The 26592-nt window shown below is 56.0% G+C and overlaps 3 protein-coding genes across 3 annotated transcripts; all 3 read left to right on the top strand.

The window, feature by feature from the left end:
- Positions 1 to 224: 224 nt before the first annotated feature.
- LOC145715013 (uncharacterized) lies at positions 225 to 13904 on the top strand. The gene is made up of 2 exons (XM_081794600.1): positions 225 to 926; positions 13788 to 13904. Exons 1-2 carry the CDS (start codon positions 225 to 227, stop codon positions 13902 to 13904), a joined length of 819 nt encoding a protein of 272 aa, XP_081650726.1.
- Positions 13905 to 15485: 1581 nt separating this feature from the next.
- Positions 15486 to 24647, top strand: LOC145715012 (uncharacterized). Its single transcript, XM_081794599.1, has 3 exons — positions 15486 to 16764; positions 17457 to 17587; positions 24581 to 24647. Exons 1-3 carry the CDS (start codon positions 15580 to 15582, stop codon positions 24645 to 24647), a joined length of 1383 nt encoding a protein of 460 aa, XP_081650725.1. The 5' UTR covers positions 15486 to 15579.
- Positions 24648 to 25080: 433 nt separating this feature from the next.
- LOC145715011 (testis-specific Y-encoded protein 2-like) lies at positions 25081 to 25826 on the top strand. The gene is made up of 2 exons (XM_081794598.1): positions 25081 to 25778; positions 25811 to 25826. Exons 1-2 carry the CDS (start codon positions 25081 to 25083, stop codon positions 25824 to 25826), a joined length of 714 nt encoding a protein of 237 aa, XP_081650724.1.
- The last annotated feature ends 766 nt before the right edge of the window (positions 25827 to 26592 follow it).

The following is a 26592-nucleotide window of genomic DNA, read 5'->3' as shown; positions in this document are numbered from 1 at the left end:
CACACTCTTCACTGCCTCTGTCTCGGCCCCTCCTCCACAGCAGCCACAGCCAATGCGGAGTCCTCAAATCCCAGAGCCTGTGCGCCTGCGCTCAACTTTGGCGGGCTGCGGCGGGAGGCTTCAGGGAGCTCATGGTCTTGCGGCCAAGGCTCCCCCCACCTGCTGCCGTTTCCTGTCCTTGTCCTGAGGCTGCCCTAGCTACACTGGGGCCGGGGCCGAGCGTCATGGCCAGCGTGTCGCGGTCCGGACAAAGCGGAGATTCCCGCCGACCCTGGGCCCTGATCGTCCCGGATGCGAAAGGTGGAGAGTCCCGGCCCCGCGGGAATGCAGGGGCGCTGGAGGGCGTGGGCTGGCCGCAGTCCCCAGGTTCAGGGGCGGCAAGCGCCCATCCTGTGCAGGAAGCCCAGGCCGGGTGTGAGATACAGGTGGCAAGCCCAGCGGAGGAATTGGTGCTGATATTGGATGACGGAATGGTGGCGGCTGAGGTGGTGATCGGGGAGGAGGAAGAGGACGGCGAGGCGACCAAGGATGAGGTGGCTGGAGAGGAGAATTCTGAGGAAGCCAAGCCAGAAGCAGAGGACATGCACGAGGAGGAGGAGGTGGAAGTTGAGAGACAGCAGCAGGAGGAGTTTCAGGAGCAAGAGGAGAAGCGCGAGGCAGATGCAGAGGCGGAGGAGGGGCCCCAGCTCTCCCAGCCGCTGCAGCAGCAAGAGCCAGCGCTGCGTCCTGCCTCAGCCCAGGACCCGCTGGCAGCACTGGAGCGTCTTCAGCTGGAGATCAGCGCTGGGAATGCCCAGGATTCCAGGGCCTTATGGCGGCTGAAGCGCAGGATTCTTTGGAGGCAGATTTCTTACCTGGATCACAGAAGGGCCATCATCAAGCACATCCCTGGCTTCTGGGCCCAGGCGGTATCCTTCCTTGTGCTGGTGGGTGATGGCGGGGGCTGTTGTGCAGGAGGGCTGGGCACTGAGAGCAGGGTGCCTCAGGGCGATGGCCCCCAGAGAGGAGAGCTGGGGAATGGTCCCTGGCCCTGGGTTGGTGTGGTCTGGGATCCAGTGTAAGGCCTTGGACAGGGGCGGTTGTTGGGGATGGGGGGACTTGGTGACTGGGTCTGTTTCCTCTAGGTCTCCGCCAACGTTGGCCTGCAGGCTGGTCTCAAATATTACTTGCAGACACGAGCCATGTGTCCCCATGCTACCAGAGCTAGGGTAGCACAAAGCAGCCTTCACTCAGAGCAGATAAGGCAAGGAAATATTTCGCTGCAAAATGGGAGAGTTACGCAGGCCGCACACCCACCTTCACATTCACAGGCTGTGCACGTTTCCTAGCAGTTCCTTCAAAAGAGAGCATTTCAGACACACACTCGTGACCTTTAGTGGAACCACGCCACGCCCCTTTGCCAGACAGTAGGACGACTGAGACCCACTCCGAATGGGGTACAAGCTGCCTCCTCAGACCCTGACACACACACACACACACACACACACACACACACACACACACACACAGAGGATTCTCTCCTGGTATCTCCACCCCTGCTTCCCTCTCTGTCCTCAGGCTCCGGCTCGGTCCCACCCATGTCTTTCTCTCCGGACTGGCCGTGTCACTGTGTCTAATCCTTTTCCCTCCTCGGCCCTCCTCGTCCGTGCTTCTCGATCTCTTTCTCCCTCCCACACCCTCTGCTTGCAGCGTAAGTGTGCAGTCGGGTTCCTGTAAGCCATGTTATTCCATCTGGACTCAGGAGGCTGGTGACAACATAGGTCTTCACGGGAATATGCCAAGAAACCCAGCCGTGAGGAGGGGTCAGAGCACATGCCGACATCACAAGCTATGATGGGCTGCTGGCAGCCCACACAGGTCAGATATAGGAAGGAACTGTGAGGCGTGCAGGCAGTGGAGTCTCTCCCTGCTGTGTGCAGACAGCGTGGGAGGTACAGGAAGCCAACGGACTGCCCAGTGTCGATGGGGTCTGATGCATCTGCAGAGGCTGAGGAGTGTGGGGACTAGTGTTTCCTGGTCTTTCTGCACATGCCGTGATCTAGTCCCTTGCTCTTAGCCTGGGAGGGTTGGAGGGGGGCTGTGTCTGTTTCCACAGCATCTGAAGGCACAGCTCCTTGACACAGCACAGATTCTGAATCACCCCCAGTTGTCGGCCATGATCGGTGCCCAGGACAAAGACGTGCTCGGCTACGTGGTCGACTTGGAGGTGAGACCGGGGAGGCTGTGGCTGGGGGCCGTCCCGTCGGGGGTGGGATTTGGGCAGGAGAGGGTGAGGCAAAGGTGCTCACCCTCACAGCCAGGCAAGTAGCTCAGGACCCCGAGGGAGGACACTTGCCCCCTCCTGTCCCATTGCTCACGGCAGGTGGAAGAAGTGGGCCATCCCAAGTACCGCTGCAGAGTGATGTTTTTCTTTGGGGCCAACCCGTACTTCCGGAACCCAGTGATCATTAAGGAGTATCAGCTGAGCTTTGCTGGTAGGGTGTGGGTCCCATGATGGTGCGGGGCAGGGGGATGAGGAGCATGAATCAGGGGCAGGAGGGAGGGGGAGGGGGAGGGGCAGGTGGGTGGGGAGGAGGCCATCAGCTTGCTCCTCAAATCCTCTCTTCCTGCAGGCTACAGGACATCGCGTTCCACTCCAGTCCAGTGGTTCTGGGATGATGAACGTGGAGCTCCCAGTCGCAGGCATGACCCCACCAGCCTTAACTTGTTCAACTGGCTGTGTGAGCACAGCTGCCCAGGGGCGAACAGGATTGCCGAGGTGGGGCCCCTGAGGCCTTCGTCAGCAGTGGGGATGTGGGTGGCCCCCGGCCAGAGAGGAGAGTGGGCTATGCCCAATGTGGCGCCGGCCTGTGTCCTCTTCCAGATCATCATCGAGGACCTGTGGCCCAATCCCCTGCAGTACTACCTGAGGGAGGAAGGGACCAGAAGACAGTGATCTGACGTGCTCACGTGTCGGTGAGAACCCCAGTATGCGGTGTGTTGACCTGCGTGTTGTATGGGCAAGGGAACGTGGGCCACACATTGGCTTGGAAATGGAAGGTCCGCCGACACAGGGACACAGGTAGCATGGGGAGAGGGTGGGAGGATGACAGGGGACCTGCAGAGACTCAGCTGCAAACACACAGAGGGTCGAAGCCTGCAAACCAGATGCAGTCGTGCTGTGGGCTGGGGCTTTGGAGAGCAACTCGGGAGGAGCAGTGCTTCACCACAAATGCTCCCCGTGGATGTCCGCCCTGTCCCGGGCTTCCCCCTGCTCCTTCAGTCTGGATTTGCCTGCCAGTCTTTGGGTCAGGAGCTGCCGTGTCCCCAGGCGCCACTGTGGTGAGAATCTCGCACTTCCTTCCATGTGCCCCACCACGCCATGTCCTCCCGCAACCCGACAGCCATTCTTAGAACTGGTCCAAGGCCATTGGGGGCTGGAAATGAATCCCTGGGTGAGAAAGCAAGGGGGATCGCAAAAGGGCGAGGCACAAGAGTGACACCATCTGGGATGTATTTGCAAATATCCCGTATCATTCTTGGTGTCTGTTGCGTGGGGGCGCGTGTGTGCGCGTGTACGCAAATGTGTCTGCGTGTGCCCACATGCGTCAGGTGCTCTGCATCTGTGTGGGCGTGAATCGTGCAGAGCTTCTATCTTTGCCCATGCAGAAACAATGGAGGACGCCACCAGTGCTGGAAGAGATGGGTGGATGAGTCTCCTGTCTTCTACGTGCCCCGGAGAGAATTGAGGAAGAGATAACGTGTGGCAGCCTTGAAGAGTTTCCACGATGTTTATGTGGACACATACAGGAAGCTAAAAACCCTTCTGTTTTTGGTGTGTGTGTGTGTGTGTGTGTGTGTGTGTGTGTATGGGGACCTGAGGAGGGACGATGAGGAAGGGACCTGAGTGTGACTGTCCTGCCGCTGCCCGGGTGATTCTGTGTGTGCGGGAGAGGTGCAGTACTGGGGTGGGGCCGGTGTTGCCATGTGCACAGAGGCCTGCCTTCTTGGGCAGGAAGAGCCTGGAAGGAGGAGGAGGAAGAGACAGACCTGTTATTTGGAGATTTATTGTATAGGCCAGAGCCGAAAGGCAGGGAAGGGGATTGCACAGTGGGACCAAATTGGTCCATTGGGTCCTGGTACAGTGTGGCCAGGACTCGGGGGGTTTCAGCCAGGACCCTTGATCCCAGAGGGGTGCTGTGTCCTTGGTGAGATAGAATCCAGTCAGCAAAGCCTCCAGTCAGGATCAGAGCGAAGACCACATGTCCCCGGACAACTCAGGAGCAGGCAGGCTTCTCATAGTCGATGCCAGTATACCTTGCTGCTGCCTCCCACACCCGGGGCTCCTTTGACCCCGAGCCCTGTCCTCAGACAGTGGCTCAGGATGGGAGATGTGTCAGGGGGAGGGGCAGGTGTGGGTTGTGGGCAGCAGCGAGGCTTATGAGTGGGAATTCATGGAGAGAGTACGCACGAGGGCAGAGATCCAGCGTGAGTTCGTGCGAGTGTGTGTGGGCGTCTGTGGCAAACTGGGCCTGAGATCCGTGGTGGTGCCGGCAGTGTGAGCGTGCATATGTTTGTGCGATTGCGTAGCGGTGTGTCTCTGTCTGTGCAGGAGTGGGTGGTTAGGCCACTGGAGAGACAAGGAGAGACACAGCGGTCTGTGTGAATGAGGTGCTTATGTGGGACGGTCAGGTGCCAGAATACAAGAGTGCAGTCCCTTCCCTCCTGAGTCCTGATGGTAATCGCTGGGATGGGTGCAATCGTTGCTGTGCCAGGGGGCTCAAGTCAGGATGCAAAAGGGAGATTGGTGCAAGGTCAAGAGGGGGGCCGAGGGGAGGAAAGCCTGTGTCCAGTGGCCAGTGGACCACTTGTGAGTAAGTGTGCTTGTGTGTGTGTTAGTGTGTGTCTATGTGGGAGTGAGTGTGTGTGTGTGTGTGTGTGTGTGTGTGTGTGTGTGTGTGTTGAGTGGCTCTGGTGGGCCGACAGTAGCAAATACGTAGGGGCTACATGGTGTGCCCAGGCTTTGTGCACAGGGTAGCTAGGGAACCCAACCTGTCAGGCTACGTGGTGTGCAGAGGGCGTAGGTATTTCCCTGGAGGGAGCCGTCTAGCAAAAATCTCTGCTCTTGGCAGACGAGCCATGTTTTGTCACCAGTCAGCTCTTCCTTGGGGCTCTCCTCTCTGCTTCCTGTGCACCAGGCCCAGGGAAAGGGAGGAGCTGGGACCCTAGACCTCAGGTGACTTGAGTCCCCCAGGGGTGCCATAGCAGGGTGGTGTTGGTGATCCATGTGTGGATGGGCAGGTGAGCAGCCTGCCAGCTGCTCTCTGAGGGGACAGTTCCTTGCCAGCAACACCTCTCCCCGCAGCACAAGATCACCACTGTCGCTGCAGCTGGGCTGGGGACATGTCAAGGTGTGTCCCAGAACTGTGTTCCCCTTGCATGTAAGTGGTGCCAGAATGCGCCTCTCAGTCCCTGTGCGGGTGACCCTGATTAGCCTCAGGCTTAGTCGACTCCTGGCCTCATGTAAATGGGGAACTGGGTTCCTTTCTCAGTGTCTCAGCGGTTGCATGTCGACAGAGGATGCTGTGGACATTGTGGTCAGGATTCTGACCGGGCTCCCCCCGCCCTGCCCCAAACCACAGTGGGCAGCACATGGCCCACTGTGTGTGTGCTTTGGGGAGTCTAAAGCCGTACAGCCCCTCCAGTATTCTTCTCAGGTGGTGGAGGGTCAAAGGGGCCTAGGGAGGAACACTGGTCCCAGTCTGCTGCCGGCTGTGCCCACAGGTGTGTGTGCCCAGCTCCTTGACGCTGAAGCTGCAAGGCTTCTGCCCTGCCCCCAAAGCCCCATCCCTAGAATTTGCGTGTGGGCCAGATGGAAGTGAAGTCCCAGTGACCCTGCGGGATCACAGCGGGTGGTCTCGTCTGTGCCTGGCCACCCACCTACCTGCCTTCCCCGCAGCCCGTTGCCCCCATACAGGGCTTTCGGTAAACACGCGGCCACCGTCCAGCATTTAGAGGAAAGGCTTGACGGTGTCCCAGTACCGCTGGTCATGTGTTGGCTGCTGCCAGCTGACAGCATGGAGACCCCATGGCCCAGTGGAGGATGTCCGACCTGTCCTACAAGGAACTGGGGACGACTGTACGGATGCATCAGGTCCCATGCAGTAACCTAGGCCTGACTTTATCCGCCTAGGGGGTGATCGAAGAGCCTTGGGGTCCCAGGCCTGGCATATGTGTCGGTGTGCTCCCTCCTGGATGGCGCTGCCGACACAAGGCTGGCTGGTCAGGGGTCGCGTGTGAGGCCCGTTGGGTCCCGGCCTCTAGGTCCGATACTGCTGTAGGTGTTGTTGAAAAGACAGAGCACGATATGACCATCCCTTGGGTGTCGCTGCACCTGGCATCCCGTCGCTGCTCCCAGGTTCCCACTACCGAGTCTCCCCGGGAGGCCTGGGAGGTTGCCAGGCTCCTTTTGCAGGGACACAAAGGCTTGTGAGAGCCCATCCGCAGGGTCCGGTGCTCATTGCGGATGACTTGGGGGCAGTGCGAGATCTATTGCTCCCGTCCTTAGAGGAGATTGTGGTAGTCTTAAGGGACAAAGATGTGCCTGGAGAATAGAAGGATGTCCAGAGGAAGCATTGGAGGAGGAAGAGGACGAGGAGGAGTAGGAGGATGAGGAGGAGTTGGAGGAAGAGGATTGGGAGGAGTTAGAGCTGGAAGAGAAGGGTGAATGATTGGGTGCAGGAGAGGGAACAAGTGGAGGAGGAGGATGTCCAGGATGAGGAGGAGCACGAGCCAAAGGAGCAGGAGCAGCTGGGGGAGGATGTTGAGGAGGACGAGAGCAGAGGGAAGAGGGTGGGGAGAAAAGATAGAGCCAGGGCTCCAGAGCATGAGTAGAAGTGTAGGAGCAGAAGGAGGAAGAGCCCGAGGAGGAAGAGGTGGAGGGAGAGGAGGAGCAGGAGGAGTTGGAGGAAGAGGATTGGGTGGGGTTAGAAGAAGAGGAGGAGGAGAAGGAGCAGTGAATGACTGGGTGCAGGAGAAGGACAAATGGAAGAGGATGATGTCCAGCACCAGGAAGAGGCGGATTACGGGCCAGAGGAGCAGGAGCAGCTGGAGGACGGAGTCGACTAGGACGAGAGCAGAGGGAAGAAGAGGTGAAAGGTCAGAGGTAGGGCAGGAAGGGCGGTAGCAGGAGAGGACCTGGAGAAGGAGGAAGAGTCCTAGGAGGAAGAGTTGGAGGAGGAGGAAGAGGTGAAGGACGAGGAGGATCAGATGGAGGAAGAGGACTGGGAGGAGTAGGAGGAGGAGGAAGACGAGTGAATGATCGGGTGCAGGCGAGGGAAGAAGTGGAGGAGGAGGAAGTCCAGGACGAGCAAGAGGAGGAGCACGAGTCGAAGAGCAGTAGTAGCTGGGGAGGAAATTGAGGAGGACGTGAGCAGAGGGAAGAAGAGGAGGAGGAGGAAAGGTAGAGCCAGGGCTGGAAGAGCAGTAGCTGCAGAGGGGGAGCAGAAGGATGAAGAGGCCCGAGGCTAAGACTTCCAGTACTGTGTTGAATAACAGTGGAGGCGGTGGACATTCCTGTCTCGTTCGTGACTTGAGCTGAGAGCTTTTGCTCCTTGAGATGATATTCACGTTGGGTCGTTCATACATGGCTTTATGATCTCGATGTGTGCTCCTTCTATCCCTACTTTCTTGAGGGGTTTTACCAGGAAAGGATGCTGTATTTTGTCCATCACTCTGTCTGCATCGATTGAGAGGATCCTGTGGTTCTCGTCCTTTCTTTTATTGATGTGAGGAATCCCGTTAATTGTTTTGCAGATGTTGAACCAGCCCTGCGTCCCAGGTACAAATCCCACTGGGTCGTGGTGAATAACATTTTCATGTATTGTTGGATCCGAGGGTCTAATATCTTGTTGAGGAGTTTTGCATCCATGTGCATCAGGGAAATTGGCCTATAGTTCTCCTTTTCAGTGGGGTCTCTTTCCGGTTTTGGAATCAAGGTAACGCTGGCTTCATAGAAAGAGCTTGGAAGTTTTCCTTCCATTTCTATTGTGAGAACAGCTTCAAGAGAATAAGTGTTAACTCTTCCTTAAATGTTTGCTGGCACTCCCCTGGAAAGCCATCTGGCCCTGCAGTCTTCTTCCTTCGGCAGGTTTTGGATTACTAATTTGATTTCTTTACTGGTGATGGGTCTGTTCAAATTTTCCTTTTCTTCCTCTTTCAGCTTTGGTAGTGTATATGTTTCTAGGAATTTGTCCATTTCTTCCAGATTGCCCATTGTATTGGCAAATAATTGCTCCTAATATTCTCTTCTTATTGTTTGCCTTTCTGCTGTGTTGGTTGTGATGTCTCCTCTTTCATTCTTGCGTTTCTTTATTTGGGCCCTTTCCTTTTTCTTTTTCATCAAACTGATGACTGGCTTATCAATTTTGTTAATTCCTTCAAAGAAGCAGCTTCTGGGCTCATTGATCTGTTCTCCTATTTTGGTTTGTTTCTTTGTTTGTTTGTTTGTTTGAGGTTGTTTTTGTTTTTGTTTTGTTTGATTTTTGGTTTCAATAGCATTAATTTCCGTTAATCATTGTTATTTTCTGTCTCCTGAATGTTTTGGGTTTCGTATGGTGTTCTTTTTACAGCCTCTTAAGGCGTAAGGTGAGGTTGTGTCTCTGAGATCTTTCTTTCTTCTTTAGGAAGACCTGACTTGCTAGATAGGTCCTCTTATAACCGACCCTGGTGCGTCCCAGAGGTTTTGGGTTGTGGTGTTATCACTGACTTCCATATACATTTTCATTGACTTCCGTATACTTTTTATATTCTCTTTCAACCCTTGCTTAGCCCATTCAATCTTTAGTAGGATGTTCTTCAGTCTCCCAGTATTTGTTACCTTTCCAAATTGTTTCTTGTAGTTGATTTCGAGTCTCTTAGTGTTGTGGTCTGAAAATATGCACGGTGTGACCTCGATCTCTTTGAACTTCCTTAGGGATGACTGTTTTCCCCAGCATATGATCTATAGAGGAGAATATTCCATGAGCACCGGAGAAGAATGTATATTCTGCTGCTTTATTATGAAATGTTCTGAACATATCTGTGAAGCCCATCTTGTCCAGTGTGTCATTCAAAGCCCCCGTTTGCTTGTTGATTTTTCGTTTACAAGATCTGTCTATTGCAGTGAGTGAGTGCATAGAAGTCTCCTCCTATGATGGCATTACTAAGAATGAGGTTCCTTATGTTTGCGTTTAATTGGTTTGTATATTTGGTTGCTCTCAAATACGCCACATAAATGTATCCATTTGCTAGGTCTTCTTGGTGGATAGACCCCTGAATTATGACATCATGCCCTTGTGTATCACTTGACACAGTCTTAAATTAAAGTCTAGATTGTCTGATAGAAGTATGGCTACTTTGGCTTTGTTTTGTTGACGGGTAGCATGACAGATGATTCTCCATCCCCTTCTTTTCACTCTGAAGTTGTTTTCACATCTAAAGTGGGTCTCTGGTAAACAGCATATCGATGGAACTTGTTTTCTCATCCATTCTGTTCCCCTATGTTTTTTGATTGGAGCATTCAGTCCACTGACGTTTAAAGTAGTACTGAAAGACACGATTTTATGGCCATTATCTTGTTTGAAGAGTTGGAGGAAAACATATCTATATATCTTTATATCTATATCTACGTCTCCATCTCCATCTGTATGTGTATGTGTATGTGTATGTGTATGTGTATGTGTATGTGTATGTGTATGTATATGTATATGTATGCGTATGTATTGTATTAACTGTATCTATATATCAATATCTATATCGATATGTATATGTCTATATACATCTATATATATAATTCTATATCTATTTGTATATATAAATATAATTATAAAGATAGATAGATAGATAGATAGATAGATAGATATCAATTTCCCTCTGAGTGTCCCCCCTTAAAATTGCGTGCAGGTGTGATTTAGCGGTCACAAACTCCTTTAAATTTTGTGTATCTGGGAACCTTTTTCCTCTGTTTCTATTTTGAATGACAGCCTTGCTGGATAAAGAATTCTTCACTGTGGATGTTTCTAATTCAGCACTTTGAACGTATCCTACCACTCCTTTCAGGCCTGCCAAGTTTCTCTGGATAGGTCTGCTGCAAACCTGATCTGTCTTCTCTTGTAGTTTAGGGACTTGTTTCCCTTGCTGCCTTCATGATTCTCTTTGCCTGAGTACTTTGTGAGTTTGAATATGATATGCCTTGCTGAGGGTCAGTTTTTGTTGAATCTGATGGGGTCCTCGGTGCTTCCCGGATTTTGATGGTGTGTCTTTCCCCAGGTTAGCAAAATTTCCCACTATGATTTGCTCACATAACCTTTCTACCCCTTTTTCTCTCTCTTCCTCTTCGGGACCCCTATGATTCTGATGTTGTTTTTCGTTCTGCATGAGTCACTGATTTCTCCAATTCTTCAATCGTGCTCTTTTCCTTAATCTCCCTCGATTTTGCTGCTTCCATAGTCTCCATAAGTTGGTCCTCTGAATCGCTGATTCTCTGTTCTGTCTCATCCATCCTTGACACCGCTGCATCCATCCGTCATTGCAGCTCAGTTATATCATTTTTAATTTCATTCTGGCCAGTTTTTACTGCATTTTGTCTCTGCACAAAGGGACTCTAATCTACATTGGACTGCAGCTAGTATTCTCATAATCGTGCTTCTAAATGCTGCTTCAGACATCTTGCTTGTGTCTGTGTTGGTTGAATCCCTGGCTCTCGTTTCTTCAGGCTCTTTCTTTCTGGGTGAATTCCTTCCCTTTGTCATTTTGAATGGAGAAAAGGAACTCATGAGGTAGAAAATTCAATGAAATATTCAAATTATAAAATGTTAAAAGTAAAAACTTAAAAACACACATGTGAATAATGGAATGAATGATGCTAGATTCTAGGCATGTTTCACGTGGGTGTTGAAAGTGGTTTTGACACAGGAGAGAAAAAAACGTGGGAGTGGAGAAAAATTTAGAAAATACTAATAAAAAATATTAAAAAGGGAAATGTTGTGAGAATTTGAAAAATCAATACACTGAAGTAGACTAAAAGGAGAAGATGGGAGTAAAATAGAATCTGTGAATATAGACACAAAAGGAAAGAATAATGTAGAAGAGTATTAAAGAAAGTTAGTAAAATTTCCACCTGCCCAGTCTCCTTCGCCTCTCCGCGCACAAAAGCACCTCCCTTCCCATGCCTCCTCGCTCTCCAAGTTCACTTCTGCATGCCACGTACCTGCTGAATTCGGTGGTTCAGGATATGCAGATTGCTGTGCTAATCCTCCAGTCAGTTTCCTGGGTGGGTAGGATGGTTTAGTGTTGGTCGGGCTGTATCTCATGCACGCGAGACACTTAAGAAGCTTCCATGCTGTCTGCCATCCGGGCTCCTCCCCAAAGAGGTGAGATCTGTAGCACCAGTTCTCCGATATGAGACATCCCACAGGAAAGTTGCGGTCGGTGACAAAGCGGAAAAGGGCATGTACCAAACAGGGAGGTCACCCTGGAGGGGGAGGCAGAGAACCTGCTCCAGACCTGGGAGGGGAGGCAGGGGCTCAAATGCTGGAGCCACGCCCACTGCCCTCCAGCTGATTGTTCCTGAACAGCAGCCAACTGTCTGGGTCTGGCCTGGAGCGCCTTCACCCCAAGGACCCATGGTCAAAAAGTTCACTGCCTCTGCCTCTGCCTCTCCCCCACCTCCACCGCAGCCACAGCCACAGCCACAGCCACAGCCACTTCAGTGTCCGAAGGGCCACGGGGCCGTGGGCGTGCTTCCCAAATGCTGGTGGGCTCCAGAAGGAGGCGGCAGGCATTTAAAAACCTTGGGCCTTGACAGTCCACCTGCTGGGCCTAGTCTGGAGCCTCATGCCTCAAGTTCCCACTCCTTCTGCTCTATGGCCCTAGCCTGAGGATGGGCTAGGGCCCCAAAGCAAGGGAGTCCTGTTCCGGAAAACGCTGAGATTCCTGACAATACCGGGCCTCCATTCTGCTGGAAGAGGGCGTTCGAGAGTCCAGGAATCGTGGCAACACCCCTGTCTCAGTCCCAGACAATTTCACTCATTCATACGCACTCACACGCACACGCACGGGCACGGGCACACACACACACTCCCCCTCTGTGGCTGTCTCTAGTGGTGACTTACTCTCCTTCTTCGGCCTCCTTCCATGTCCCTCTGGCCTCTGTCTGTCTCTGAGTCCCTGTGATCATTTTCTTGAGGGAACGCTTCCTCCCTCCCGCACCTCCATCTCTCTTTCTCTGTCTCTGTGCTGTCCTTGCACAGTATCAGTGCATCTGGGTTTCCGTGAGCTGTGCGTGTCCATAGGGACGTAGTAGGCTGCTGATGGCACAGGGCTGCAGGGGAACACACAAAGGAACGCACAAGTACCAGGGGTCAGAGCACATCCAGACCTCCTAAGCCGTGACTGCCTCCAGGCAGCCCACACAAGCTGGGTATACATGTGAACTGAGAAAGGTCAGTCCCTTGGCCCTTGCCCTGTAGGTTGCAGCCAGCTGGGAGGTACTGAAACCCAAGGGACTGCCCAGTGTTGAGAGGGTCTGAAGAAAGGGCAGGAGCCGAGGAGGCAGGGAACCTAGTCGTAGCTGGTGTTTCTCCACATGCCATGTTCCGGTGCCATTGGTACTGGAAGGTTGGTATCAGTTGTGGCTCTCTTTCCTTGGCATCTCAATGCAAGCTTCCGTGACCCAATGGAGGTCCTGAATCTGCCCTAGTTTTCAGCCAGGTTGGGCCCCAGGACAAATGCACGTGCTGTGTGAGGGGGGAAAGCAAGTGTGAGTCGTGAGGAGGAGCTAGCCTCGTGAGTGGGATGTGGCAGAGGGCATGAGTGAGTGCACAGGTCCACTAGAGTGTGTCTGTGAATGTATTGTGGCTGGCGCCTGTGAGTACTTTTGCCTGAGACCTAGCGTTTGTGCTGGCAGCGTGCACGTGTCTGTGTCCACGTGCCGCGTGGCCGTGCATCTTTGTGCCCGAGTGAGTGTGTGTAGGCCGTTGGCAAGCGAAGGAAAGAGACTGGGGGCTTTCCTGACTTGGTGAGTAAGGGGGGGCTCCAGTGCCCAAGTGCAGCGAGTGCAATCCCTTCGCGCCTGGGATCGACACGGAGCTAGCTGATCACCTTTCATGACGGGAGGAAAGCCCGGACTTTGCCTGGGTCCGCTCGTCCTGTGTTGCCTTGGCCAGGGGCAAGTTGGGGTTGGGCCACCCATGGCGCAGTGGAGGAGGACCAAAGTTCCCTGCAAGGAAGTGGGCGTTAGTGGAGGGAGGCAGCAGAGAGCATGAGTAAGTCTGGCCCTGCTCCTGGAGCGGCCTAGGGGATCATCGCAAGGCCTTGTGGTCCCAGCCAGGGTATGTGTCTGGGTGAACATCCTCCTGGATGACCCTGCAGAGACAGGCCTGGCTGGTCTAGAGTCCCTTGCGAAGTTGGGGCCCGGCCCCTGGACCCCAATACTGTGGTAGGTGTTGTTCAACCTGAAAGGCAATGCCTGCTTGTCCCAGACAGTCCCTGCACCTGGGACCCAGATTTGTTCCCACGTTCCTGCCACGGGGTCTCCCGGCGATGCGTGGGAGTTTGACAGGCCCCATTTCTCTGGAGGGAGTGAGTTGCATAGGTCAGGTGCACCAGGGTCTGGGCCTGCTTTCCTGTCTTGCCCACCCGCTACGTCCTCTGCTGAGGGCAGCTTGAGGGCTCACCACTGGACCTGTTCCTCTCCCTTTCTGGGTAAGAGTTTGCCTCTCTGTCGGTCACACTGGCCACCCCCTCTCAGCCCCCTGCCACCTGTTCAGCCTCCCCCCATCCACCTGCGTTTCTATGCATTGCTGTCACCTGAAGCGGTGGTGTGCTGCCTCATATATCACAGCCACCCTGGAGCATTGCTGTACCCCGTTCGTATCCTGACATAGCCCAGCGAGTCTGGAGGAACCTCTTCTGTGTCACGGAAGCAACATGTTGGCCAGAGGGCCCGGCACACGAATTTGGAAATCCTAGAATCCCCCGCCTGCCTGGCAGCCTCCTGGTCCCATAAAGAGGTAGGGGAACACTGCATTCCACCAAAGGGAAAAGGCAATGCATGAGTGTGGTGCCTGGCCAGGCAATGCATCTCGAGCCTCCAATCCTGCAGTGGCTCTGTGTGGTGTGTGTGTGTGTAGCTTATGCTGTCTGACATAGACCGGCAGGGAGTCCACATCACCACTGCCCTGACAGGGAGGGAGACCACATCATCGCCCTCACTGCACACCGTCTGCAGCTTATTGCTTCCCCAAAGTGGTCATGTGGCTTCATGTAGACCCTGGGGCGTGTCCCTCACTTGGGTCCCAACACTGCATCCCCCAACCCCCCGATACCTCTCGGAGACCCTTGAAATCATGCTGCCTGTGGCACAGGGGGACAGTGTTTTGAGCCAGCGCCCACGCTCATGGCAGCCTGCCGCCTAAGTGAGTGGTAAAGGAAATGGGACCAGGATGAACAGACATACGGCCAACGAAGGCCTGGGGAGGGTCCCTGTGAGAAGATGGCCAAGCATTGTGGGAGGAAGGGGACCGCTGTCTGTGGGACAGACACAAGCTCCAGGAATCCCAGGGCCCACGGTCACGGGTCTTTCCTGTGCACTGCCACACACGGGAGCAATGGGCAGCCCGTCATGAGAGGGGGGTGTGTGCTTGCCAGTGTGTCACTTTCCAGGCAACGGGGACAAACGGCAAGAGCGGCGCGCATGATACGCAGCCTCCCCTAGTGTGGCGTCCTCTCCACGTCACACACCTCTGGTCACCGACCTTCCCTAGCCGGTGCACTGCTAGACTGCTGTCATGACATACATGTCTTCTGGGAGCAAGGATGGACGTAGAGAGTATGCAAAGGAGGCTGAGCAGATGGAAAACCGGGGTGCACAGACAGCAGGCGCACAGCTGACATGCGTCTCCCGGACAGCCAAGGTGATCCGCTGAGTGGATTTGTCGGACTAGGGGCACAATGAACAAAGGTGGCGGTGTAAATGGGCAAAGCGGGGAGGTCCCCCTTTACCCGTGTGTGTAGATAGCCGCGTGCCCAGCGCAGCGTGGAATGCAAAGGTCGCTTTCGCATGGCCAGAAGCCAAACAGGGCACCCAGAGCGCACAGAGGGCCGGCTGCAAGCCCCCCGGAGGAGTTGCACTGCACGGGGCCCAGAGCCTTCCTGCCTATGCAACAGACGCGCCCCAGTTTCCGGGTGACCTAGGGGCGGGACCGCCGAAGCCACGCACGCCACCGTCCCTATGATTGGTCCTGAAGGCAGTGAAGCGGCCTGGGCGTGGCTTGGAGCTCCCTCAGCCTCAAAGCCGCAGGCGCACACCTCTCCCCACAAAGGCCTCCGAGGCAGCATCGGCATAGCGATAGCCACCGCCGAGGCATCCTGGGTACAGCACCATGCGCATGCGCATGCGCATGCGCCCCCTCGACCTTTGGGCTCTGGGAGGAAGGGGGAGCGAGTTGCCAGCCATTGCCCTCAGGGCTCCGCTCACTGGGTCTGGGGAGGGGGGCCGTGCTTTCACCTCCCGCTTCGTCGTCGGTAGGAGCCACAGTTGGTGTCTCGGGCCGGGGCCGCATGTTGCGCGACTCGTGTTTCCGAAACACTGGGGATGCCCGGAGGCCCCATGCCGCCTTCGACCGGGAACGGGGCGGTCGAGAGACGAGGGCCCGTGGGGACACTGGGTCTCCGGCAGGGCCGGAGGTGCCGCAGGCCGAAGGCTTGCAGGCCACAAGCGAACAGCCTGTGCAGGAAGGCCAGGCCCGACCCGAGAGGCAGGTGGGCGGCCCCAGCGAGATATCGGTGCCGCTGGTGCATGACATAGTGGCGGTGGAGGCGCTGTGGGGCCTGGCGGAGGAGGAGGTTGAGGTGGCGGCCGCGGAAGAGGACGCGCCTGGGGAAGAGGGGCATGAGCAGAGGAAGAAGGGGGAGGAGGACGAGGAGCAGGAGCCGGGGAAGGAGAAGGTCCAAGTTCACGAGGAGGAGGACCTGAAGGGCGAGGGGGAGCAGCAGGACCAGAAGAGCAGAAGGAGGAGGAGGAGGAGGAAGAGGGGGAGAGGCAGCAGGAGTAAAAGATTAGAAGGAGGAGGAGCAGCAGAAGCCCAAGCAGAAGGAGGAAGAGCGGAAGGAGGAGGAGTTGGCGGAAATGAAAGGGGAGGAGCAGGAGCAGCAGGGTATACAAGCGGGCGCGGCGGCGGCGGCGGCGGCGGCGGCGGCGGCGGCGGCGGCGGCGGCGGCGGCGGCGGCCACGGCGCCGGCCGCGGCGGTGGCGGTGGAGGCATTGGCGGCGGCAGTGGCAGGGGAAGGGGACCAGGAGGAGGAGCAGGAGGAGGAAGGGAAGGCGTGCGAGCCATTAAAGGGAGAGCAGAATTGCAAACGGAGGAGGAAGAGGAGCAGGAGAAGGAAGCGCTGGAGGAGCAGCAGCAGGGCGAGGAGGAGGTGGAGGGCAAGGAGGACAAGGAGGAGCGGGAGGAGGAGGAACAGAAGCCGAGTGAGCAGGAAGGCCGATGGGTGGAAGAAGCCCAGGAGCTGCAGGTGAAGCAGGATAAGAAGGAGCAGGTAGAGTCAGGCCTCCGTCCTTGCCCTTCCCCACTGGAGGCTCTGGAGGCTCTGGAGGCCCTTCAGATAGAGCTACAGCCGGTGAATAAACAAGCCAGCCGGGAGCACGCTCGACTCAAACTCAGGATGTGGCAGAGGCGGCAGCGACATCTGCAGCAGAGAGGTGCCCTTATCCAGGGCATCCGTGGTTTCTGGGCCAAGGCTGTATCCTTCCTGCTGCTGGTGGAGGGTCCAGAGGGGGCTGGGCTTGCGCAAGAGGAAGGAAAGGGAGGTGACATTTAGAGGAACCCAGGACAGGGACTGGAGCTACGCCACGCTCCAGTGGCCGGGAACGTGCAAACGTGATCCCATCCGGTGGTCCTGGCTCTGCAATGAGTGTGGGAGGAGGGCAGTGCCGGGGTGGGGGAGGCATGTGTGCTTTACGTCGCACCTGGCACGGAAACAGCGCTGGGAGAGTGGGGAGTGGCGGTGGAGGTCCAGGCCAGGTCGGGGAAATGACCGAGGGCTTCTTCCCACACAAAGCCGCGTGGGGGCACGTTTCTGGGTCCCGCTAAGCATCTTGCTGCGGGGAAGGCGATGTGAATGCCCACTGGTCGGCGCGAGACCGGATGTGTGCTGTCTGGCTGTGTGGAAGTAAGCGTCCTCAGTGTCCTCACGAGCACACAAAGCTAGGCGTGGTTGCGGGCGTCTGGGCATGCACAGCCTCCTGTGCGTGTCTAGCAGAGCCCTGCGCGATCCTGAGACCCCGTGGGCCTGGACGCAGCCTGCGGGGAGGGCTTGAGACCCTGGGGGAGGACGCCAGTCCCGGGGGGAGGACGCCTGGATGCTGTCCACACTGGTTCTCTGGTTCGAGCTCTCTCACGCCCAGCACCTGAAGGCTCTTTGACCTGCGGCAGTTTGTGAACCACCCTCAGATGTCAGCCCTGATTAGTAAGCCCGATGAAAGCATGCTTCGCCACATGACCAATTTGAAGGTCGGCCTGGGAGTGGGAGGTGGTGTGGGTGGCTGGCTGTGTGGGGAGGGGAGGTGGTGGGGAGAAGTGATGTGTTCCTTCCTCAGGGGAGGGCGGGTCTCCTGGAACAAGATTTCACATTTCTGCCCCACTGTACCACGGCAGGTGGAGGAACACAAGTTTCCCAGGGAATGCCGGAAGATCCTGCTGTTTTTTGGCAAGAACTCCTACTTCCAGAATGAAGTCGTTACGAAGGAGTATGTCCTAGGCCTTGATGGTAAGTGTCCACTGACTGCATGGGCGGCAGTGGGTGGAGGGTTGAATGTGATAAGTTCTCTGGCGCCTTCTCACATACGCGTCTTCCTGCAGGGTATAGGGCGTCTCATTCCAGTCCCATCCAGTGGTACCCAAGGTACAGACAGGAGGCCTACAGACGCAGGCATGACAACAGCAGCCTCAACTTCTTCAACTGGTTCTCTGACCACAGCTTTGCCGGCTCTAGCAGGATTGCTGAGGTGGGGCCCTGTAACAAGGAAGGGAGGTGATTTTCATGGGTTCCCCCACTGCGTGGGATAGCTACCTGAGGCCTGGCCTGTCTCCCCTACCAGATAATCATAGAGGATCTTTGGCCCAACCCCCTGCCGTATTTCAAGATGAAGGAGGCCCCAGGAGAGAGAACTGAGAGGGAAAGAGGTGAGCAGCCAAGGGTGTGGGCACGGAAATGTGTGTCGTGGGGTCCAGGGCACAATTCTCTTCTGCATGGAGGCACCGAGACTCACAGCGGCACAGGAGGTGACCCCAGGTCAAAAGGGCATCAGCCTGAGACAGGGAGTCTTAAGAAGTAACGTGTCCCAGAGGCTTTGCCCCTTTGGGGAGCCTGAAGGTGGGAAGGGGGCTAGACAAAAAGAATGAGCAAAGCGGGACAACCAAAGCTGGCTCATCACATAGCACGGTGACAACTGTCATTCCCGGACCATGAACCCCACCCTCAGGCCTCCTACCACCATCCCACATGTTGTCTGGCTTCTGGATCCCCTTGTCAGCTTTGGCACAGCTTATCACACCCTCCCATCCTACTTTCCGTTTGGAAACATTCAAGCAACCTTACTCAGGGCCAAGATAAGACTCTCACCTGTCCTGTGTGTGTGTGTGTGTGTGTGTGTGTGTGTGTGTGTGTTTGTGTCTGTGTGTACCCATATATCCCAGGGATATGCACGATCTTGAGAAGAGTATGAAGGAGCGTCGCACTACATCGACCCCAGTGGAAACCCTTCCGATGCTCACCGATGGTCCACAAGATTCTCCTGGCCATGAAATAAGGACAAGGGTGGTGGTGACACGTGGCGCAGGGCGGGGGTCCAATACATTGGAAGAAATATAGAATGGGAGATAAACAGCATGAAGTGTTTGTGTGTGTCTTCCTCTCAGGTTCGCCCTGGGGCGTGTCCATGTATACATGCGGCTGTCCAGAGGTGTAAGTGTTCTGTGCCTGCACATTGGAGTTCCAAGGAAGGGCGGGACGTAGGACATTGTCCGTAGGGATGGGTCACACATTGGGATTGCATGTGAGGTCAGTAAGATTGAAGCAATGGGGACTTGGGTGAGGGAGGCCAGGGCACAAACCTGAGAGAAAGGCCAGTGCCCAGGTTCATAGCTTTCCTGTGAAAATGAGGAAATTCAAGGAAACGGAGAGGCCAGCACAGGCCAGGGATGTCCAATATTCAGGGTTTGGGCATGTCCATGATGGTGCCCCCAGAATCCCGCATGGGGACACCCTCAGTCATGTTGACTGAACCGCCACACAGGGAGGAATTCCCAGGGTTGATTACCCTCTGGTTTTCAGACGTCTACCAATGCAGACTGTCTTGTGGACAAGGTCAGGATCTCAGGACCAGCCACACACATTTGAGGGATTGTGAGCAGGTTGTAAGATTGGTGTCCAGGGGAAGGAACCGAGGGACCAGAGGCAGAGTGGGTGGGTAAGACCGATGAAGTTCTGCTTCAGGCAGAGTTGACAGGGACAACATACACACTGCAGAGAAAACAGCCCACTACAGTCTCACGCAACTCCAAAATCACAGCCAACTTTTCTGGTTCCACTTCCTGAAGCTGAGCCTCCCAAACACCGCTTCACTTATTCTCAAACACACACACACACACACACACACACACACACACAAGACTCCTGAAGGAGTCCTAGTGCTGATGCCCTTGTGTGAACTTTGCTGTTTCTGAAAAGACCTCTGGTTACGAATGGGTGGTCCAGATTGCAAGCCAACAGAGGGGAGGGTCGCGGGGAGGTGGGGCTCTTCAAGGGCACGAACACGCCAGCCTCTCCCGTGTGCCCTCTGCCCTCTCATCATCAGCCGTGATGAGTCGGGTGATGCTCTTCCTCTGTGTCCACAGGCTTAAGCCGTGTGTCCAACACGCCATGTGAGACTTGTGAGAAGACTCCCAAGTGCAAACACCAGCAGGCGCTCAGGGAGGTCGCCTCGTCCCAGGCAGCCTGTGTTCCTTTGCCTGAGTGCCAGGACAAAGGCTGCCTCAGCCACATAGGGAACGATGGACTTGTGAGGCCTTAGCATTCTGTGCAGAGGTCCCCGGCAGGCCTGGGGCTTAGAAAGGACTGGGACGAGCCTCACCTGCGAAGACGTGAGTGCTGGGATACTCCTTACACAGCAGATGGCTGCTTGCCAGAGATGTCTGTGCTAGGGATGGGGCAAAAGCTCCACCGTGCGAGCAGTGCAGTAGACAGAGTTCAGCCTTGTCCATCGCAGGCTCTTCTGTATCCCCATGTAACACGGCCCCCAGCACAGCGTGCCTGAGACTGACCTCCCGACACTAATATTCCTGTCTCCCAAGCTGCCCAAGCTCCCCAGGATCCCCACTGCACAGCTCTGCAGTACAAGAGCCTTCTCTGCAGTGGGTCTATTCCAGAGAAGGCGTGGGCAGTCCCAATGCATGGAGGCCTCTTGCCCCTATCATATGCAGACAACATGGTCAGCGGGGTGTGAGCACGCTGTGGAGTTGAGGATCTGTGCGACCAAGCCTTACCTCTTCCAGGGCAGAGGCTGTCGCACTCTCTAGAAGGGAAGGCAGGCCTTTCTCTCGCTGCTGTCTGCACGCTGGCTGGAGAGGCACGTCTTCTCAGCTGCTTGATGGGTAAATGTCAGGGTACCCTGGAAAAGCTCCCAGTGCTGACCCGAGTCTTTGGGTGTGAACATCCAAAGAAAGTATGGCCAGTGATTGTGCAGTGGGAATACGGCCTCAGTGGTCATGAGGCTGGGCCCTTTGGGGCATCTTTCTGCACAAGCAGGCCGTTACTTGATAGGTCTTGCCGAGCAGGAACACTTTACGGGACAGGTGAACACAGGGTCCCCCACATGTTAATATCTCCAGCCAATACCTCCTTAGGGGCCAGGGTGACGTTTGCGCCCGGCCTGTCCCAAAGACAAGGTACGGACAAAGTGTGGGTGTGGAATACACTCACGGCACCCAGAGCCAAACCCTCAAGTGTGGACACTTGAGGTCCGTGGGCAGAGGCCTCGGTGCTCTGTGTCCGAGGGATTACAGCCCTCATGCTGCACACCCGGCATCCCCGGGTGTCCTCCCGTATCCGCAGCTCTCCCCGGGGAGCCCTAGGGTCCAGGAGCTGCTAAACCCCCTGCACAACTGTATCTGCTGCCCAGCGGCCTCTTCCACCCCAACATCAGCGTGTGTGGGCTCCAGAGTGCTGTCTCTGTCTCGAGTGGGCTCGAGAGAGGACACCCTCAGCAATTCAGGAGCCTTCTGACTTCCATGTCTCTGAACCACGCGTGTCTCATTGGCCTGTCGGGATCGTCCCGTTGTTCTCTGTTCACAGGAAATGTCTCGCATTGCCTGTGCTCCTCTGTCTCCCTGAGTGAGCCCTGGCGTGTTTGTGTCTTTTCCTGGCTTTGCCTGTGCCGACACCTCTCTGGTGATGCCTCCTTGCCTGGCCTAAGTGGGCACAGCTGTACCCGTGTAACCGCCTTCGTCTCTGCACACCTGTGTGTTGGGTCAGCTGTGGCTCTGGTGGCCTGTCTTGTCTTTGGTGTATGCTTCTGCGCTTGAGTGTGCTTCCCTCTGCATTCAAACCCTTTCTTCCACTGACAGATCCAATTGCTGTCCTGCTGTCAGGTGGAGGGGCTTCTGCGTGTTCTGTTCTATGTTCCAGGAGCCAGAAATCCTTCCGTGCCTGTAGGACCTTCGTCAGAGGATTGGCCATGCACTCACTGCCAGCCAGTTAATGTCCCCAAATGCAGCTGGCTTGCTGTGAGCATTCCGTCACACCTCTATTTTCTGTCCTTCTGTTTTCAAACCCTTTGCGCCCGAGGGGCTCAAACGTCACTGGCCTGCACGTTGCAGATGCAGGCGTAAATTGTGAAAAGCGGACCGGCAACGTTTTCCCACTTACTCTTTTGCCACGTGGCATGTTCCTGGCTGGGAGAGACTTCCCCCTGCCAGTGTGTGTCTCGTTTCCGTGTGCCTCCTGTGTGTTCTGGTCCCTAATTTGTCCATTACGTCCTACCTGGGAGTCTGATTCATGTCTGCAGGAACGAGGCTGACACCTTTGACTGCTGGGTTCTGAGCTCAGCTTAGTCCACCAGGACTAGTGCGTGCCTGAGGGACACAACGGGCAGTGACGGATGTGCCCGTATCCTTCACGTGCAAGCGCTCCGTCCAGCCACCTTCGCCGGGACATTTCTCAGCGACCCCTCTTTGTTTGTGGTGAGAGCACTTGCCTCTGAGAAATCTGACGAGGCGGTGAAGCATTGCTTACGGCTGCCCTGTGCAAGTTAGATCTCCAGAACTCATGCACATGGCATGACTGCATCTTCACACCCGAGCCCCGACACCTCCTCATCGCACCCTCCCCTGATTAGCACCACTCTCCTCTCTGGTGGACTGCATGCCTTTAACTCCTTTAGTCTCCTCAGGAATCCATCAGGCAGGGCTCACCACCACTGTGCTTCTGTCAGGGGCTGGCTTCTTTCAGTGAGCCCAGTGCTTTCTGCACTGATGCTCAATGCACCCGCAGAAGGGTGAGCCACACTAAGCCCGGCGGCAAACCCTTTGGCCCTACATTTCCCACATGTGTGCCTGGTGGCAGAGGTGCACAAGGAGCCCGCCTGCATGCGTCTCCCAGGTCCTCCACAGGGTACAAAGTACCGCCTCAGGAGGCTGATCCGCATCACATGGGCATAGCTCTGCTTGCACGTGTTAGCCTTTCGTATCATACAGGCAGCCCAGACTTAGAAATCCTGCTACCTGCTTACAACGATCCAGCCCTCGTGCTTCTGCAGACGCTCTGTGTCTGTACAGACATTTGAGTCACGGTCTCGTGACCTTCCAATACAGCTTGATGGTCTGTCCTTAGCTTACAGCCTGGGATGCGGTTCTCACTCATTGTCCTCCCCTCGGGTGCGAGTTTCCTCCATCACTGTGGTGGAAGGTAACCTTTATCACCATACGTTGGCTTGAAATTACTGGGCGGATCACCTGTCTGCGTCCGGGGATCCGAAGGAGACCTTGGCTCTTTTGCTCACGGTCCACCCTTTCTCTGTGATGAGTCGCTTTGGATGAGAAGCTTGCCAGAGGCGAGGGGGCCTCAGAGTTGAGCACATTTCCTGGGCATCTGTGAGAACTTCGTTGGTTCCACTCGGAAAGCATTGACATTCATGGATGTGCAGCCTCTGCTTTTGCTTGAATTTGCCGAGCTTTGGGACGTGATTTCTTCCCGCATGTGCTGTGCCTAAATCTCTGCTGTGTCTTTCCGGCAGTCCCGTTTCCTGTCTCCTGCTGGTAAGTGCAGGGCTTCCAGCAGCCCTGTGGGGAACGGGTCCTTGTTTTCTTCCCTGCGGTGCCCTCTTCCTCACCCCGAATGACCTCATTGCAGCTTCCTTCTCGTTCAGCGATCGTTTCAGACTGCCCTTAAGGTCCAGGTGGGAGCGGTGCCTTTTGTGCTGAGGGCTGACCACTGTAGAGCATTCGTCTCTGTGCAAATTGCACAGGTGAATTTCACCAGGTGAAAGTGCACACTGCAGTTGCCCTGTCTTCAGAGTCAGCCCACCTGTCTCCGCCTCGGCTGCCCCTGCTCTCCTTCCTCCTACCCTCTCCTTACCTCCCCCTCCCTTGTCTTCTTCCTGTCCCTCCCTCCCACTTTCCTTCCAGCTCTCTTTGTCTTCGTCTCCCTCCTCTCCATCACTAATGCCTCCCCCTGTCTCCGCCTGTCTTCCTTGTAATAGGTGCCCCTCTGTCTCTTCTTGTCTTGCTCCTCCTCCCCGTCTCTCCCACCAATCTCCCCGGACTCTCCCTCTCCAGGCCGGTCTTCCCCTCCACTCGTCCTTCCTTCATCTGCTCTGCTTGCACGTGTCTCTCTCTCTCCCTCTATAGCTCTGTCTCTCTGTGTGTCTCTTTTTCGCTGTCTCTCTCAGTGGACCTTCTGTGTCTGGGTGCATGCTTCTTCAGAATTCTTGTTGGTGCCTGGGAAATGGGAAGGGAACTCGTCTGCTTTCGCGTGTACTAGTGAAAGCAGGCACAGGGCTTTCTCAGAGACAGACACAGACAAGTCTGCAATTCTCGGTGAAGGGCCCCTACGTGCCCTGCGTGGTTGGAGTCGTCCTCCTTTTAGTGGAAGGTTAGATTTCAGGACCGGAGCAAGCTGCTAAATCCTACTACTACCCCATCTCCCTGGCGCTCTGTACGGAGATCAGTAGGGCACCAGTGGCAGATGGTGCTCTGGGGGTTGTTCTTTGCTCTGAATTGCAGTGCAGTGAGGTCTACTGAGCTGTTTTCTTGCAAGGACATGGCGGTGGGGTGGGTCTAGGGTGGGTGTCACTGGTTCTGGGTGGGCACCCACCTTACCGCCGCCCTCAGCCTGACGGCCAAGGAGGAGATACCGTGCGGACGGCCATGTGGCCCCGGTAGGCGTGACACTAAGGACTTCTCCAGGCTTTGCCCCAGCTTCATGAAGAAGGGGCAAGGGACGGAGCAGGGAGTGGCTCACGGCGTGGACGATCCTGTGCTGAACGCTCTGGTGCCCGTAGTGAGGCCTCTGGGGAAAGGGTGTACAAGCGACCACACACTGCGCGATACCGGGGACCTCGCAAGTGAAGCCTGGAAGGTGACAGCGCTGAAGAGGACATGCGGCAAACGGGGGCCACGCTGGCACCTTGGCACTCGCTCCAGAGCCTGGACCGGTCATTGGCGCGCGCTTGCTGGCGGCCAGCACCCTGTCTTGCTGTCTTGCAACTGATTGCTCCCCGAACCTGGCCAGCTGGCCTGACCTGCCCTGGAACCACTTCGCCCCCAGGCCGCATGCGCACACTCTTCACTGCCTCTGTCTCGGCCCCTCCTCCACAGCAGCCACAGCCAATGCGGAGTCCTCAAATCCCAGAGCCTGTGCGCCTGCGCTCAACTTTGGCGGGCTGCGGCGGGAGGCTTCAGGGAGCTCATGGTCTTGCGGCCAAGGCTCCCCCCACCTGCTGCCGTTTCCTGTCCTTGTCCTGAGGCTGCCCTAGCTACACTGGGGCCGGGGCCGAGCGTCATGGCCAGCGTGTCGCGGTCCGGACAAAGCGGAGATTCCCGCCGACCCTGGGCCCTGATCGTCCCGGATGCGAAAGGTGGAGAGTCCCGGCCCCGCGGGAATGCAGGGGCGCTGGAGGGCGTGGGCTGGCCGCAGTCCCCAGGTTCAGGGGCGGCAAGCGCCCATCCTGTGCAGGAAGCCCAGGCCGGGTGTGAGATACAGGTGGCAAGCCCAGCGGAGGAATTGGTGCTGATATTGGATGACGGAATGGTGGCGGCTGAGGTGGTGATCGGGGAGGAGGAAGAGGACGGCGAGGCGACCAAGGATGAGGTGGCTGGAGAGGAGAATTCTGAGGAAGCCAAGCCAGAAGCAGAGGACATGCACGAGGAGGAGGAGGTGGAAGTTGAGAGACAGCAGCAGGAGGAGTTTCAGGAGCAAGAGGAGAAGCGCGAGGCAGATGCAGAGGCGGAGGAGGGGCCCCAGCTCTCCCAGCCGCTGCAGCAGCAAGAGCCAGCGCTGCGTCCTGCCTCAGCCCAGGACCCGCTGGCAGCACTGGAGCGTCTTCAGCTGGAGATCAGCGCTGGGAATGCCCAGGATTCCAGGGCCTTATGGCGGCTGAAGCGCAGGATTCTTCGGAGGCAGATTTCTTACCTGGATCACAGAAGGGCCATCATCAAGCACATCCCTGGCTTCTGGGCCCAGGCGGTATCCTTCCTTGTGCTGGTGGGTGATGGCGGGGGCTGTTGTGCAGGAGGGCTGGGCACTGAGAGCAGGGTGCCTCAGGGCGATGGCCCCCAGAGAGGAGAGCCGGGGAATGGTCCCTGGCCCTGGGTTGGTGTGGTCTGGGATCCAGTGTAAGGCCTTGGACAGGGGCGGTTGTTGGGGATGGGGGGACTTGGTGACTGGGTCTGTTTCCTCTAGGTCTCCGCCAACGTTGGCCTGCAGGCTGGTCTCAAATATTACTTGCAGACACGAGCCATGTGTCCCCATGCTACCAGAGCTAGGGTAGCACAAAGCAGCCTTCACTCAGAGCAGATAAGGCAAGGAAATATTTCGCTGCAAAATGGGAGAGTTACGCAGGCCGCACACCCACCTTCACATTCACAGGCTGTGCACGTTTCCTAGCAGTTCCTTCAAAAGAGAGCATTTCAGACACACACTCGTGACCTTTAGTGGAACCACGCCACGCCCCTTTGCCAGACAGTAGGACGACTGAGACCCACTCCGAATGGGGTACAAGCTGCCTCCTCAGACCCTGACACACACACACACACACACACACACACACACACACACACACAGAGGATTCTCTCCTGGTATCTCCACCCCTGCTTCCCTCTCTGTCCTCAGGCTCCGGCTCGGTCCCACCCATGTCTTTCTCTCCGGACTGGCCGTGTCACTGTGTCTAATCCTTTTCCCTCCTCGGCCCTCCTCGTCCGTGCTTCTCGATCTCTTTCTCCCTCCCACACCCTCTGCTTGCAGCGTAAGTGTGCAGTCGGGTTCCTGTAAGCCATGTTATTCCATCTGGACTCA

Source organism: Panthera onca, chromosome Y (assembly GCF_046562875.1).
Source record: "Panthera onca isolate mPanOnc1 chromosome Y, mPanOnc1 haplotype 2, whole genome shotgun sequence".
NCBI lineage: Eukaryota > Metazoa > Chordata > Mammalia > Carnivora > Felidae > Panthera > Panthera onca.
The sequence above is the reverse complement of the archived record's forward strand: the minus strand, read 5'-3'. Positions and strand labels throughout refer to the sequence as shown.